Source organism: Morone saxatilis, unplaced genomic scaffold (assembly GCF_004916995.1).
Source record: "Morone saxatilis isolate NCDOM2014 unplaced genomic scaffold, NCSU_SB_2.0 Contig19, whole genome shotgun sequence".
Classification (NCBI taxonomy): Eukaryota; Metazoa; Chordata; class Actinopteri; family Moronidae; genus Morone; species Morone saxatilis.
The window spans coordinates 18,562,488-18,580,247 of NW_023339751.1; the positions used below are offsets into that span (position 1 = coordinate 18,562,488).

Sequence of the window (17,760 nt, forward strand, 5' to 3'; positions counted from 1 at the left end):
TCTCGAACACGCGAGCAGCGACAGTTGCGTGAGAGCGTTAGTGTTGTAGTGTGTCGAAATTAAGGGTCGCTGTTGTACTTGAAGAGGTTGGCTAAGCTGATGTATATACATTTACGACTATGATAAACTTGTCCTAAGTTGCTTAGACGCAGAAATCATAAAACAACAGAATGTGTGTCCCCACGCCTTGATTGTCGGGGAAATGCTTCAAGTGTCGGCGGTTTGAGTTGTTTTAAAAAGCTTCAGAGATAGAGCGCAGGAAGTCCGAGGAGCGAAGCAGGATGCCAAGACCGTAACACAGACCCCCACTGCAGGAATCTAGCAGGAGCTAGGCACCCCGCGCCTGGCTCATGTCAAGGCTGTGACAAGAGGCTGAATGAGATTACGACGACTCTGACCACGGTGCAGACCATTCAATGTAGACCGCGCACAAAAGTGCAAGCCGGCGCCGCGAGCTAACACGTCCAAAGACAGGGAATTCGGCCATGGTGTGAGAGTGAAACATGGAATGCAGGGCCGACAAGCACGAGGAGCGGGTAGAAAACGTTTGTGCCCCCCTGAAAGGGTACGGTGTTTGGGTAATATATCATTCTTGAGTTGAGGCGCTTTTAGCAGTATAAGAGAGACTTTCGATCCCTGTTCTTGGCCGTCTGATGGTGTCGATATTGGTACGACGCCCGTTATATTTTGGTTCAGGTCTTTGGCCCAGGAAGTGTCTAAGGAAGGAGAGTCATGTAGATTGGATGAGTACCTTTAGGATCATTCAATAGGTTGAAAGCGTCCCTGGATACCGCCAGCGGGTTTAAGGCTCACCTAGTTGAGCGGGTGTGGCTGCGTACGCTGCGATGTGCGAACCTTGGCGTGCGTAAAACATTGCGAGAACGCGGTGGATATCGTGAACGGCGTGATAGAGAACGACCAGTGCATGCGGAAGTAGCCTGCTAGAACGTATATCTGTGCTCTGTTGGATTTCTTCCTCGAGTACGAGAGAGACGTAGAAATTAACCTGTGTCCCTCCCGTACAGGTACAGAGAGGTGACATGTGTGGGGTCCACGAGATGTTGGTAATGGTGGAGGTGGAGACCATGCGCGTGAATGAGGGTGGGAGAGACGAGATACAAAAAGTAGAAACGGACAAGGACGCACGCGGCGCCCAGGAATTGAGCATTACAGGCTGGGAATGCAGTCAAGCTGAGGAATGCGAGTTGCGGTGATTGCTGGCTGATGGGTATAAAGGAGCCTTTAGCGATATGATTTTATGAACAGCTTATGCCAGGTGTATGAGCGCTCTTTTTTGTAACACGCGTTAGGCAAAAAAATGTCATCATTCATTTGGCGAAACAGCAATGTGTAAAAGCTGGGCAGAAGAAGTGACAGAAAGGCAGAGACCGAAGTTCAGAGGGAGGAGATATAGTCCTGCAGCAAAGGAACACGAGCATCGGCGTGGCCTCAGGGATTCCAGGCTCAGCGTTTATCCATCCCCTCCATAGTGCCACACTCAACACATAGTGCATGTGATACACAGCCGATGGATGATGGCTCTATTGTATGCCTAAAAAATGGCCCCTGCAGATGACACCTTCGCAGTAAGTGATGGGGTTCATTAAGCACTTTTGTGCAGATATGCTGGTAACATGTGTACAGTGCTACAACCCGTTGGCAAATTTTTGGCGAGTGGTAAATATGTATTCAAATGATTATAACGCAATTAAATAGGTTCTGGTAATTTTCCCTTCTCCAGCTGAACACACACACACAGGCCACACAGTCGCCTACACACACTGCTTCTGCTGCACTTGCTTCTAGGAAGGTCGTTGTGGATGCCTTTGTACAATCAGCCACTTGGCCTGTATAAGCACGTTGATGTGTGTGCTGTATGTGCTGTGTGTGTATGATGCATGTCCATATGGACCATATAACCACGTGTGTCTATATGTCCATCTCGTGTTACAGTATGTGTCCTGGGCTGCATTGACTGCACACATTGGTCACCGCTTGCCATGTGCGTCCCCCTCATGGACAGAAACTCAACTTAAAACAAAATTTCTAACCTTATCAAACTTCGTTACATAATTGAGTAAACCATCAGCTCGTGATTGGGCGGATGCTGCTTGGCCACATGCTTACATGTACTGCATGTGGAAGTGTTGTGTGTACCAAAGCTTTGTTGTCACTGTGGTGTGGTGTCTTCGTTGCACGTCCACCACAGAGCGTCTTTTGTTGGTCTCCGCAGACGCTTCTCTGCTGGTTCTTCCCACCTGAATCGATTGCATGAGGGGGACTGCTAATGTCGGTCGCTGGCCCTCCGATTTTCTCGCCTAGCAGTACCTTCTGTCGTCAGTTAGCCCTAACAACGTCCAGTGGAATTATCCGACTTTACATAGGAAACACCAAAGACACTAATAGCTGCGTTGCATAGAGCACAGACGCAGGACCTGCCCTGGAAACTAAAAATTAGGCAATCATCTAGTTACAAAAATGGCACAAAAGCGTGACCACAGACACAACAGTAACAGTAACTTTTAGGCTTTGTTTCCCGGACATACTATGGATACCACGAGTGAAATACGAATCAAACGTGTAATCACGCATTGACAACAGAGTTTCGACGTTCACCTTGGGTGTTCCGTAGCTCACCATGGCCACAGATGTGCTACATCATTCTTAGCTCATGAGTGTTGTGTGGCGAACCAGAGTCCCGTGTGAGTTGTACGCGTCTTATGTTTCCGATTATAGTTGCCATGAGTTTCGAAAAGGCTGAACTTTTCAACAAGAAGTAACAAAACACCGTTCCGTTATTTTCAGGTGCAGAATATCCAGTAATGACATGAACCAAATACTTCCCAGAAGTTGCAATACATTCCCATTGTTCCTCGTGCCTACGAAGAGGAGCGCTTGCTAAACAAGTTACACACTGCGTAAACCTTTAAGTAAGGAAGATAAAACCGGGTTTGTGTGTTGTGAAATTTTCATTACAGTTTCTTTGCATGTTTTTTTTTTTTTTTTACATACTTTAAGTTTGCAGATTAGGAAGATACAAGGGGGAAAAAAATATGAGGCTTATTATAATTTTCTTTAATTTAAGGCAGCCTAAGTCTGATTCACATGCATATTATATAGTTATTCACAGGAAAAAAACAAAAACAGGAACCACCACTGTTTTTAATGACTAATAACTGATTTTATTAGACAGCGTAACAAGGACACTGTGGGAGTAATATGAAACATTGTTTGTGAGTCAAATTCCCTTGTTTTCACAGTGAAATGACCTGACATGTAATCCTATCCACTGAGCCTCCAAACAGGCCGACCATAGACACAAGTCCAGCCATCAAGGGCCTCTGGCTCAAACTGAGGACCCTCTTTGGTGGAAGATGGATGAATTCTTTGGAGATGCCAGTCCGCTAGGAGCCTCCAGAGCAACCAGTAGTTTGTTTTGATGAGTTAATTTAATCCTCAGCGGGAGTTTGGCGCCGAAGGGTCCGACTCCAGTCTGCTTTTTTAGGCGTGCATGGCAGAGGTGCTAATGGTGCTGTCGTTAGGAAAGCTCTGGTGCTGTGTGCGCTAACCATACTTTTGAGGTTGAAAGTGTGTATTTTTCTTAAGGTGATCAGCGCCGTGGTTGACATTGGTCAGCGAGGTATGATGTGTGTTGGCTTTTCAGGAGCCTCGGAAACGTTTACAGGACATTTCAGCATGTGTCCTCATGTGTTGGTTTTGTTAAGAATGAGGCCCAATGGCTTTTGATGCCATCTTCACTATGTTCACATCTGCTTTCAACAACACAGCTCAGGTGTACATTCCTCACCTTGTTTCTAATGTTCAAGTCCTTTTCCTGACCCGCTCCACATATTTCATGCCTTGCTGTTTATAGCTGATGGGTGTGAGTATTGTTGTGGCAACGCTTGCTGGGGTCAAGTGCTCGGCATCGGGCCCAAGTGGATTATTCTAATCTGCCCATTACCGACTACTCCTTTTTTCCGTCATGGTCACTGCTATGAAAGTAGCTCAGCATGGGTTAATATTGCCCACTTCAGTGTCTGTGTAGACTCACATTGTTGGTAACAGCACATGGGGAAGTGGTCTGCTTTGTGTACCAGTTTATAAGCTCTCTGGTGTAGGCTAATGGTTACTCCAGAGAGCCCAGACACCACAGAGTGTGGATGTCTTTAATATGTTTCAGTAAAAAGGGTGATAAAAAAACGACAGATGGGCCGAAGCTAATTAATTTTTTATTCTCCATGTTAGAGAGCATGTGTCCACCATCCTGAGTAAGCAGGTTGTTCTTCACACAGTACGTTTACTGTTTATTCACGTTTACAATTATGGCATTTGCCAAACTCTCTCATTCAGAGCAAATTACAGTGCTGTTTAACTTTCATGATTCAGACCAACAAAACAAAATCAGACCCAGTGAACACACACACACACACATATATATATATACACCATCCAAGTGATTAGGTGGGCATGAGCTTCAGATCATTCCCCATGAATTAGTTCACTAGAAGATTTTCTTTCTGTACAAAAAAAAGTCACAGCCCTATTCTGGATTGTATTTTAGTTTGATTATACTGGTTCAGCACATTGTTTCGGATAGCTCTCTATTATGTAGACCTGACCACAACTGCTGCTTTGCTGTTCTTAGTATAGAGCATTGTGTTTCTACCTGTTGTCTGACAAAGGAGTTTGTGTGTATCCTGACTGGTGTGAGTGTTTTGAGGGCTCAGCTCACAGCACGCTGATTAGGACAAACTAAAACTGATCTACGACCTTTTGTCTCCAGTGTCCTCTAACCTGCATGTGGCTATCCGTCTGTTGTGTGCGCCTACCATTATTTCTTCCTTCCTGTCTCGTAATGTGTCCTGGGGCTCATGTGATTCTGGCATACAGTATGTTTCCATCCATCTTGGAGTAAATATTGGACCCCACACACACACTGACATACAGGAGAACACCTCCAGGGACCATTGAAGATGAGAAATGTACGCCTGTCTGTGAGTGGGGAGGGAATTGGGACTTCATATGTGCATCGACACACTGACTCTGTGTAAATCACTTTAGAGCAGAGCAGCTACAGACACGTCTCTGGCCAGACAGAAATGTACCAGTGCTCCTCGCCCAGTATGTGTTTAGCCTAAACACATCACAATGAAGATATCTTTAAACCATGCATACACTTACACCCATGAAACATTGTATTATTCTGTTTCTATTGGCTAAGCTACCACTCAGTAAATCAGATCAGGAATCCACTCTCTGGTTTGTATTGATAATGCAGTCTTATCTGTCTGTGTACACCCAGATGAGCTTCAGGAGATGTAATTCACAGTACATTAATTTTCTATAACGTTGCATCAGCAGTGATTTTCCCTGTCATAAGGTCCACTGTTGGTTTTATAGTTCCTCTGGACGGAAATGGTTTATGTGTGCCAGCACACAGTGTGGGTTTATTTTGGGACAGTAGATTGGAGTTTTTGTGTGATCTTATGTGTGAATGGAAATTGTCTGATCATTTCCCATTGGAGTTGGGAAGAACAGTCGTCAACTACTGTGAGATCATGAGCAAGTACAGTTACATGGGAGCACACATCCAATTGAAAACAAATCAGAAGTCTTTATTTTAATGGAAAAATGGAAAAACAAAGAACCCTATTTCTGAAAAACAAAACAAAAATACCACTGAGAAAGAGTGTGAGCATACTTGGAAATGACCACTAGCAATTTGCCAAACACTGGCAGATCTGAGAAGTGTGTGTCATCCAGTCAGTGTTGCAGGTAACCATTAGTGCCTAGTCATCATGAGGATGATCATCATTTATCATCCCCTTTTTGATGGTGTGGTTTCCTGTTGTACTAAGTGATTCAGGCTCTGTGTGAGCAGCAGTATGGAGATGGCAGCTATGTCTTCAACCAACCATAAAACTGGCCGTATCATTGTAATGACTGTTTACATAATAAAAGACTTAAGAGATGTCAGCCAAGTTGCAGATAAGAGCCAATTATAGGCAAAACATTTAGCTACCTACTGCAGAAACTTTGGGATGTTTTAAGAATCAGAATTACTAATGCAAAAATCGAAGTAGTGATGTAGAGGTCTGGATCACCACTGTAATAATCAAGACACTTAAATTAAGTGGAACCCCTTTGTTCAGGACAAATGTATGTACGCTTAGACACTTAAATACATTTTGAAGAAAATACTGGGGATACAACACTTCCAGTCCTTCCTTCCTCTTTTTCATGTTTTTCAATGCCACCACTGCCACCTCTTTATGTTCATCGATTGGATAAGTTAGACCAAGGATAAGAGGCAGAATGGAAGATTGAACAGAAAAGAGAATCTGGCGTCAGGTTTGCCACAGATCAGTTTCCGAGTCATCGAGCGTCTAATCTTCACAGTGTGCAAACCAATACCTCTCCACTGACCCGACCATGGAACTCTAAACACTGGAGACCAGACCCGGGGCGTCTGAAAATGAACTGCCGCCCACACAAATGCATTTCCCTTGCATTACAAATGAAATCCCCACTGATGTACACGCACTTGGCCCACTCAAAAAAAAATACTTAAAACATCATTTGTAGGGTCAACACATGCTTTGACTTGTTATTCAGTGTTGTTAAGATTAAACTGTTATTTAGACAAGCACCACTCGCAAGGATGAGGTTTCTGGTCACACCCGGCAAGCCTCCTGCATGATGTGCTGCATAATGCTCCAGTTTAGTCACCATTTGGAAAAACAATGAAAAGACATTCCAAAAAAAACTGTAAGAAGCCTTTCATCTCAGGGTCTTTCCTTCTTTCAAACCCACAAACGGATGACTGGTGTCCAGATCCAGATTTTTTTATTCTTTCATCTTTCTTTTTGTAGCCCTGCCGTCTCAAACTAACCTTACATTTAGCGATGGGAAAGGTTTGCCTCACCTGTCAACCACCTGCTGCCTTGGTTGGCATTATTCAGTCTGTGGATCTGAACATTTGAAACATTTTGGGAACACATTCACAAGAAGAAAATACCCAAATATGTTTTCTGCAGAGCTAACAATTTGTTTGGAGCTCTCACTTAGACAAACATCATGTCAGCTGTACTCGGTGGTGAAGAGGTAGCAATTAGTCCCATCCACGGCACTGAAAGTTGGCACATTCATCTCAGGCTGACAGGCTGCGTTGCTCTTTTCTGAGTGAGAAATCATAATCTGGCAGAGAGCTATCATTTTATCTTTTTGAACTGAGGAACGTGTGGTCTTTCTCTGCGCGCCGGCTGACTGAAGACTAACTGGCCATTTGACTTTCCTACCAAGCAGCTGGCGTTTGTCACAGGAAGTTGAGGTTTCTGATTTGAAAAATTAATGTGGCTCTGTCCCTCTTTACGTTGAGGTCCTCTTTGAGACTTTTTTCTTTTTCTCTGTGTGATGATTGGTGAAATGTTAGATTAATTGTAGATGTTTAACACCACTCTTTAAGTAGTCTAAACTGAGGTTGTTTTGTTCAGGAGCTTTTTTATGATCTTAAAATAACCAACTCAAAGAGGGCTGTACCCTCACCCCTCACTGATTAAAGGTCTTAAAAGGTGGAGTTCATGGCTGTTCTAAAAATGTGAATTTTCCACTGTATACTCCCCTAATCGACTATTCCTGTCACCGCATCAATGTTTTGTTTTTTTATGTTTTCTCATAAAACTTTTTGGGTATTTTTCACTTTTCTGGTTATAAAAAGTCGGTATGTTGTTATATCTGCTGTCCTATCTTTTGCATGTGGGAGAAGTGTGTGTGTGTGTGTGCACGTGTTAGATGGGTGGCATATGTATGTTTTTGTACTTTTTATCTGTTGAGATTTACTGAGTAATGCACCATATGATGCACATAGTCACTGTAGTTAAAGTGAAATATATTATTTTCCGTGGATTGAGTATTGTTGGAAGTTACACTTAACATTGCAGTTATGCCTCCCAAGAGACCTTTTCACTGTGGTTTCACTGGGTTTCGACTTTAGCAGCAATCACCTCCTTTCCTTGAGGGCTCGTTCCTGGAGGCCATGAGCTTAAGAACAAGGATATGCCTTTTCTCTGAAAGACTTTGACTGCTATCCAAACAGGACACGAGTTAAGTGGGCTGGAGTTCCTCTTGGAGTGGGAATTTGACAAAGAAAGCTTTGAAGTAGATCAACTGAGCAGCTCCTACAATGTCTTGTTTGCTCTTAACTTCACATTTAACCTCTTAACCATCTACCCAACCACTTACTTTTCTTCAGTTGGTATGTTGCTGGGTTCTATGGCGCTGTAGGGTGAAGCCTTTTTAGGAGCATATTTATATATGTGTCCTGTCTTGATGCTGTCCATAAATCACTTAAAGAAGATTACTGGTAAAAACAAATAGTTTACTGTTTTTTCGTGTGTTATTGTTGTTTATCGTTTTAATATTGGCACTTCCAATTTTGCTATAGTATTATTAAGTTTGCAGGAAAGTCCCCTTCGTTTTGCCCACTTCACTGTGCAGTAATATAGCCATTCTTTATGCAATCAGGCTTGGGTTGACACCTAAAATAGAAATGGAAACCTGACCTGGGTGTCACAGGTGGGTAGGAGCAGGTATCTCACTGAAGTTACCATAAACCACTACCTTAAAAGTAGGCTAACACCCACTGTCTGTCTGAAGTAGCTAATTCACATTTAGCTTCTTATAGCCAGATGGCTATTTTCATGGCTATTTTCTATTCCTGCCCAAGCACATTTCAGTAAAGCTACTGTTTGCTTTCAAGGAGACATGAACCTCAGCCTACCAGGTGAATAATGTCTTTTTTCACTTCTTACACCATACTGTTGTTTGTGCATTACTTTAAAACTGGAGAAAACTTAAAAACTTCTTAGCCGGTCATTTTTTTCTAGGATTTTCTAAGTGGATTTATAGGCGTTTATTTGCAATGGACCTCGTAGACTGAATCTAGAAATGCCTGTATTATGTTTGTCTTTGTGTTCAGATTTGATAGTATGACTCAGCATTTTGATACAAATTGCAGCAATCAGGTGCTAAAGGGTTTACCTAATGGCCTCTGTGAGCTGTCTGTCACAACCACTGCGTCTGCTGCAGCTGTTGATTATGTTAGTGAGTGAGCCAAACTGCAATAACTAACTTCCCAGCATGCACTTGTCCCTTTCTCCTCTTTGTCTCACTCCCTCCAGCTCTCACACACACCCTTGACGAAACACGCCTTACAGTTTGAAAACCTCTGTTGGGCATTATCTCACAGGTGGCATCCTGCTGTGCCAGTTGAATGTCAGTAATCCATTCAAGTCCTACTCTGCCCGTTTTTTATTGACACTGACATTACTCAATGTTCTTTGAAAAAGTAATGTCTCTTTGTATGCACCATTGGTTTTGGCATTTGGGTACCATCGTCTGAGCGAGACTGTTATGTAGAACTGATCACCTCTCTGTACAGTGAGCTGTGGGCATGAGACTATGACATTCGCATATAAATGTATTGCTTTTGTGTACACATAACACAGAGAAGATAAAACCCTGCTCACCTCATCTACCATCTATTTGCGATAAAGGGAATGAGCTGTTTGTCACAAGGGGTGCAAAGATGAAAAGACTGAAGAGGAGGGAAAGGTGGAGATCGACTGTTTTTGGAAAATTGTTGCTGTAAGCTTTTGAAGAAAAACGTGTTTCTGCTGCTCAGCATGGAACAGCTGGGGAGCTCAAAGCCTCTTGCTCGCAATCCACTCATAGGGAACATGAAAGGTATGAAATGCCTAAAAGCCTCTGAGTGTTTGAGGATGTGGTGAGAGCCAGTAATACTGGGATGATTAGGTATCTGATGACCTTCTTGATGAACGGCATTGACAAAGATCACAGCAGCCACAAGTAAGAAGATGAGCTCATTTTTTTCCTCCCTTAGACACATGCACGCCTAACAAACTGTCACCCTGACACCGAGTGTCCTAAAAAAACAGTCAAAGTGAATACATAATCAGCAGGTTTCTAAACACATTCTGGAGACAGCTGGTCAATTTGCAGACACACAAGTATGCCCTCCCTTTCAGGAAAAAAACATGAGGAAACCCAAGAAAAGGAACAAATATTACTAAATCAAATCAATCAAATTGTAACCCTAACTATTTTAGAATTATTATTTAGCATTTTACTTTGAAAATCAAGTCTACTTTCTTGTCTTTTCACATAGCAGCTTCATATTAAATCTTCTTAATGTCCAGAATGCCAGAAACATGCCATCCTCTCTGAGTCTCTGCCAGGCATCTGTTATTATTTATTGATCTGATGACCCACTTTACCAGGAGGATATCATTACCACTTTCCAGTAATGAAGATGCTTCACTATGTAGGAGGTCCTGGTTTTCTTTTCTATCTATTGTAATCTAACTAATCTGACTTTTTTTATATATCTTTTATATATCCTTTTTTATATACATCCTGTTGTTGTTGTTTTATGTTCTATTTTACATCTGTTCCCAATAAAGCGGGTTCATTTGGACAGTCCACTTTCTATCAAAAGCTCACTGCCAATACATTTTGTTTTTATTAGTGATGTCCAGTTGAAAGACTAATAACTATAGCTGAAACAATCAATCAATTAACCAATAAATCGATCAACAGAAAATGAATTGGAAACTATATTGGTAAATCATCACTTGTTTCAGTTATTTTTCAAGCAAAAATGCCACATTTTCCCAGCTTCTCAAATGTGAGACTTGCTGTTTTTCTTGTCAAGTATAATAGTAAACTGGATGTTTTTGGGTTAGACTTTTGGTTGGACTAAACAAATGCCATTTTATGCCCTGGGGAATTATAACAGGACTTTTTGCACTATTTAAAATATGTTTTGATTGAGAAAATACTTGCTAATTTACCAATCTATCTTAGTAAAACGCATTGCATGTACAAAAAGTGGGAAGTGGGAAGTATTAATTATCCTATCAGCATATATTAGCAGTCTTATGTATGTGTCAAGTATGGGGCTTGTTATCACATGAGCCACTAGCTTAAGCCTTAAGGTCTTAGTGCCCGTGGTTCTTGGCTGGTTATGTATCAGGACCTACCTTTTACCTTGGTTATGCAGTAGACTTAGCAGATTAGTTAACAGCATACTGTCGCTCCCTCTTTGAGCTCATCTTTGTCCGTCGCCCTGTTTGAGTATCTTCTGACCCATTTTGGGTTCCTGACCTGCCAGCCGAGAAACACTGCCTCCTGTTAAGTTATTTGTTTCCACAGAGCCATGCCTTGTGATCCTGAAAGTGTGCCACCCTTTGACTTGTGATTCCACCTTGCCTTTTTCAAACATTACACAACTGTTCACTCAATATCAAAGCATTGTGCTGGACTCAAATCCGTCAGAGAACTCGGTTCACTGTGGGTGTGACATGGTTGATTGAGGCAGGCTTTGTTTCCCTGTGCATGCTCATGTGTTGCCCTTAGGCATACATGTATGCTAAACAGGACAGTTTGACATGTTGCTCTGCGGCTCAGCTGGCAATGCATTCAAAAGGAGAAGCGCAGCTGTTACCCTGCTTTCCTATTAACATACACACGTGTGTAGGTTTGCCTTGTCTGTGTGCATGTACATTTGTTTGTCATGTGTTGTTCTCTGTTGGCAGCCAGTGGGAATGGCAGGTGTCATCTGTGCCTCCTTGCAGTTAAGTTTTATGAGGGCCTTTGTAAGTGTGAGGCTGGTGTTCCTGCTGTCAGCAGCACACTGTTACAATCCCTGACCCCAGCCAGCAAAATCAGTCTCACTGAGCTCTAGATCTATTGTTGTAGGACTGTGTGTGTCGGTAGCTAAGCAGCAGTTGGCATGCAGCCACACCGAGCTCTGTGTCATGCACAGTTGCAGAGGCACACAGCTTAGTCAGACACACACACACAAACACACAAAATACATACACGCCCCAACATACAGCCAGAACATTTGTTCTAGGGATGTCAATTTTGAGCTAATTCCTCAGTCATTTTGATGATAGGTAATGTAAAATAAAGCTCTACCGGTCATTATTATTAACATACAATGTCGATTAGTGGGGCTTTAAATATTAAAGGAAACATCATTAGTTTGATGGAAATCCCAGTCTCTGATGTTTAAGCCTAATGTTGAGCATTTCAATGCACTACCCCAAACTCTTCACCATACTTTTGGCTGCTTTGCAGAAACGATGCTGCACCACAGAATAGTCCAGTATGGACCTTATTTCCAGGGAGCCTAGGCTGGTTGGGTTGGTGTCCTTGAGCTACACAGGAGAAAGCAAGAAGGAAGACTGTTTGTGGTTGAACAATGAGCGAGGCTCTGGAGAGGCAGCTGCTGTTTTTTGATAACAGTAGAGTTGAGACAGAAAGATAATTCAGCACTCTGGACGTGTGTTCAATAACAGGACCCACCGCACTGAGACCTATACTTGGTTTGGTCCTCCTGTGTCTGGATCCATAGGTAAAAATCAATTCCTGGCAAGTCAGCCAACAGCTCCCTCGACACTACTGAACGTGTGAGCACAGTTCAGAGCATAGTGTTTTAGTGTGCACTGACAATACTGTATGTATGTGTGTGTGTGTGAGTGAGTATGTGGGATTAACCCCTTCTGTCAGTGAAGCAGGTGGGGCTCAGGCTCACATCCAGTTTTACTGGACCCTTCTTTACCTCCCCCTTCTTCTTGCGCACTCTTTCAGGTCCTCCATTTTCCTTTTGTTTTATCGCCTCCATCCAGAATTAAAAAACCTCTACCTTTAACCTCACCGTCCGCTGTCAACCGTTCTAACTTAAATGTGCAGAACCTTGATGTGGTTTCTGTCTGAACTGTCACCTTTCCTCCTCCTCACTGTGTGTGATGAAGCTGTTGAACAGTTCACAGTTATACTGATGTGTTGTGATACACTGAATATAGATCTATTGTTAACACAATGTAACACTTTGGGAGCGAGATTTCAGGATAAACTCAAAGTGTGAGGCTGCGAAACTGTTTGTTAAGAAACATGAGCAGGTCGGTTTTCAATTGGTAGGTAGGGCTTAAAACAGGCCACTCAAACCTAAATAAGCTCCGAAATAAGTGTGAACATGGGACTTTTCACCTATAATCCAAAACATCTGTCATGTATCATTCACTGTGGTTGGTGTGTGGATAACCATTTTATCCTCATCTCCTCACTGTCATAGATTGACATATAGAATTTTTTGACAACTTTCAAAGCATGGAGATCAGTTGTCTTCATTGAAAAGTGTTCGGTGCTATTGTAAGCTTTTCCCTCATCAGATCATTTGTAAGTAAAGACTTTGTAGCTGCACAAGACCAAAGTTGGAAACTCCACCACCGACCACAGCGTATCATAACTGGTCAACCCTCAGGAGATGTGTGATAGTGTAAACAACCTCTGACTTCCTGTTTTGAAGTGGGAACTTTAGTGTGTATGTACCTACAGTATCATGAGGTGCCCTCCTTATAGGAATCCACTGAGTGTGTGGGCTGGAGGTGTGAGCGACAGACTGGTCACAGAGATTGGCACCAAGTGTTGTAGGAGTAGAGGAAACACGTACTGATATTAGACAGCATTGTGTTTATTTCTGCAGAGCATTGCACTATATTGTTTCATACAGGTTACATTACAGATCATCATCATCAAATAATCATCAAAACAACCGTTATAGTTGTTATAGTTTCACAATTAGGGAGATATATTTATTTATTTTGTGGCGTGGAGTTAGCGGATTTATACCACCCTCATAAGAGCCAAAGTGAAACCAGAACTTCACTTTAAACCTCATTCAAAATCCTGTTGACATTTTTAATAAAACTATTAACTACTAACAAAAAAGTCCAGCCTTGGAACGCAACCTTACTCATCAGCGTGTTGTGTGGTTCTCGCCATATGTTCAGATAAGGTTGATAATATGATAACATTCATTCCATTTTTCTGTTTTTAGTGCCCCTTAATAAACATGAGCTAAACTTCATAGTTTGAAAAAAGAGGTGAGTCCGCGGGTGAGTCGTAGGGGATGCACTAGCTTTTACCTGTAATCTCTCTGTAAAAGCAGCAGGACAAAGAGGAGCAAACACGAGTTGTTTGACAGCAGCAATTATAGCTAAAAAGACACCAGGAGTTTGGCTCTGACATAATCACATCCACATTATTAGACAGAGCCAGGCTAAGAGGTCTCAGTCTCCATGCTAAGCTAACGTTGTCACTGGTGATAAAATGATTTCAGTTTGTTAGGGGGAGTTTGTCCAAGTTTTTTCTAGACACTTAGAAGACATCTAGTAAAAGTTTGAAACAGGGATCACGGTACATGTTAGGTAGTGTTCACATGGGACATTTGCCATCAATTAAATGAGTTGAAGGGGATGATTGATGATGCACTCAAACGTTCAGCTAGTTTTGATGACTATGTTGCTGCATTACCATGAACAATCACTCATCTCATGTCTGATCAAAATACAGCGTCCATTTTTGATGCCTTACACATGCCTCATACGAACATTGTCTTCGTCCCTACTGAATATTGCTTCTGTCTGACATTATGTCTGAAATATTTACTTGGAAGGCCTGCGTATGAACTTCTCCCACTCAGTCTGATGGAACTCTATCAGCCTCTCTGCTCTTCAGTGCTCAGTTAGAGTGTTTAGGAACAAAGCCCCCCGCCCCCACTCATCATCAAAACACTTAACTTCCTATGCTTTATTCATGTGTGGTTTTGCATTCTCTTCCAGAAAGGCACTCTGGGAATTGTAGGAGAAAATTGTCCTCCTCCGTCATATGAGGAGGGCTGCCTGGAAGTGCAGTGATGTTGTTGTTTCTATTCTACTCTTGTTTCTAAAGATGTTTTAGCATATTTATATTGTTGTCAAGCGAATGGGACAGAGAGGAGGAAATGCAGGAAAGGTCATGAGTACAACATAAACACATAATGCTGAGAGTGAAGGTCCTCCTAGCTTGTTGTAACAGGAAGTCCATCCTCTCCTTTTTCTCATGCCTTATTTTCTCACACATGCTTTCTTTCTCTGCTCCTCGCTGTGATTTCCTGTGCATTTAGAAAGCTGTGCGTATGTGTGTTTGAGTCATTCTCTGAAGTCAGCATTTACAGACACCCACCTCACTCAGCAAGAAGAATCAGTCACGTGTACTTCCGACCTTAGTCATGTCCCTGGTGTTCTGATGAAAGCCTTTTTGTTTTAAACTTCGCAATAAAATCTTGGGAGGTTGCAGTGTGTAGGCATGTACTTTGCATTTTTACCTACGGAGCAATTTAAAATGGATCCAAATATCTTGGCTAAAATTAGGCTACGTAGGGTTCAAAGGGATAGTTTTATTTTCCTACTGTACTGTGGTCCTCCTTGTCACTGCAAATTCCGTAGTTGACCTGGGGAAGTAGTTGATCTGTCAGTGAGGAGCTTCACTGGGGCAGTGTAGTGAATTCATGATGTCCTAGAGGTCCTATCCCTCCCAATGAAAGCCCCCTGACCAACCAGTTTTAGTTTCTAGTAGTGACAAAAATGTGACATGGATTACTCACTGGCTTCCCACCTATGGAAAAGCAGGACACTTGCTTTCTACCAACTAAGTCCTATGTCCTGTCCTTAGCAGGTGTTCAGACAGAAAGACAGCCATAGTTGCAACACTAGAGGAAGGTTTTTAGGAGCTAAAAAAGCTAGCATGATTTTTGTTGTTGTGTTTGTGTTGTTTGTAGAATTGCATTTGAATCGGGGGGACAAAGTAAAAACACTAATCTTTGTGTTAATCCTTTCGTTGTCACTCTGCAGGGCAGGACAAGTGGAGCTGCGAGAGACGGACACATGAAGCATGAGAGGGTGGAGCTGAGGCTCAGCTGACCCTTCCCCTTCCTTCTCCTCCTTTCCCCCGTCCTTCATTTGATTGGCACCTTCCCCCTCTCTTCCCCTCCTTTTCCCCTTCCTGTCTCCCTCGCCCTGTTGGATCTCACCCATCTTGCCTCCCCTCCTCCTCCAAACCTCAATCAGCCGTGCCCAATGTACTCCCCGGAGCAGGAAAACATCTCCACCACCTCCTCCACCAAAGTGCCAGTGAAGTATGGAGAGCTCATTGTGCTGGGGTAAGGAACAGCTAATTACAGATACTCATCTTTACATTCAAAACAGAACGCTTTTCTATTCTTTTGTGACTGAATTTGTGGACATTACAACTTTTGTTCCCTGACACTAAAATTATGGTCTAAATAAGATGTAAGTTCAAAGTACTGTTGGCAAGATCCTCAAAGGCAAATCAAATAGTTGACAGTGAGATGTCTTTAAATGTCAAAAATAGATTCTGGAGGACATTTATATTAAAGCAGCTATAATTCATATATACATTAAACCGTATATCAAATGACAATGTGAAAAAACATGACAATGTGAAAGGGGTTGCTCATAGTGATGAACCTACAGAGAGGTATCACTCCAATCTGCATTTCCCATTGGCTTTATGGAGCTTTAGCGAAACTCAGCTCTGGCCCTCTTCTTTACTGTTATGGTTCACTCTCACATCTCTCACAGCATCTTTTTCAAACGCAGCAGGCAGCTGTTTTGGTGAAAGAATTCTAAAGGCTGAGTGTGCACTACCTGCTCAACACCAACCAGCTGGCAGACGCAGTAGCGACTAGCTGGTGAACATAGCGAACCATTTAGCAGCTAAAGAGACAGATGTTTCTCTCAGGAGACCAGTAAAAGAGCTAAAAAAGGGAGGGAGTGTTGGACTTACATTCATCAGGTGGCTGTTTGCTAATATGTTCGCCATATCAACTTGAAAAGGTGAAGATATATCAATGTTGTGTTCACGCCATGTTTGCACTCAGAGATGGCAGGTTTAAGTTTGTTGATATCTCCAGTTTCTTTTCCTATGTACTTTACGTTGTGTAGTTTGATGATTGACCAAGATTGACTATATTATTGTTGTTGGAGCTATGAGTCATGGCTAATAATGGTTGGATGTATTGGTCCAAGTTGTTTGCTGTTCTAACACTCCAGTGTTTGATGAATGAATTTACTCTGCACAAAATGTGCAAGACTGGTGAAAACCCAATTCACCTCCTAGCCATAAAAGGACAACTTTCAATTGTCTTTGACATGTTTGTTAGACCTCGAGGATACACACAATGCATTTTGTAAATATAAAAATAATTTATGTTTGTTTCCAGAAAACTCCACAGTAAAGCCTAAATGACTGCCATAATGTGTTGATGTGACTTTGTATTGTTCTTTTGTTTACACTATGTGCCAATGATGGCACATTATAGTTAGAGATAATCATAACTTAAGAACCATGTAAATAGTGGTGACGAGGAGAAAAAGAGCTGTTGTTGTGGTAAAAGACCAAGTGTCCCGAGGGAATGTACAGTAAGGATTTAGAAGCACTTCGATTGGTCAATTAAATTGTGGATATCGAATGCTTCTCCAGAAAACAGCATAAACAATAGTGATATTATTGTCCAGTTGCACAGGGTAATGCACTGAGAGTGCACACAGACAGTGTTTGAATTTCGTATTTTTGGAACATGAGATGAAGCACATTACTTGATATATTACAATATGAGATCAATTTTGGCCAGAAGCAGCACCGGATACTCATCACCTTGGCTGTCGCTCCCTCCGGAGATGTGTTTCAAAGTCCACATACTCAGCTGTAGGAAAAACCCTCCACCCCACCCTGCATCTTCAACATAGAAGACATTTAACTCCACACACTTTCTCCAATAACAACTGACAATGAAGGACTTCCTCTATCTGTCTATCTCCTGTTTATTCC

General features: G+C 42.3%; 1 protein-coding gene across 2 annotated transcripts in view; it reads left to right on the top strand.

Annotated features, from left to right (window-relative positions):
- Positions 1-3,280: 3,280 nt before the first annotated feature.
- Positions 3,281-17,760, top strand: part of peli1b (pellino E3 ubiquitin protein ligase 1b) — a 30,052-nt gene continuing 15,572 nt past the window's right edge. For both annotated transcript variants that reach the window (XR_004796772.1, XM_035662917.1), the window contains exons 1-2: positions 3,281-3,426; positions 15,762-16,069. Coding sequence is in view for 1 of the 2 variants with exons in the window: in XM_035662917.1 (XP_035518810.1) it covers positions 15,987-16,069 (83 nt within the window). In the remaining variant the exon portion in view is untranslated. The remainder of the gene's footprint in view (positions 3,427-15,761; positions 16,070-17,760) is intronic.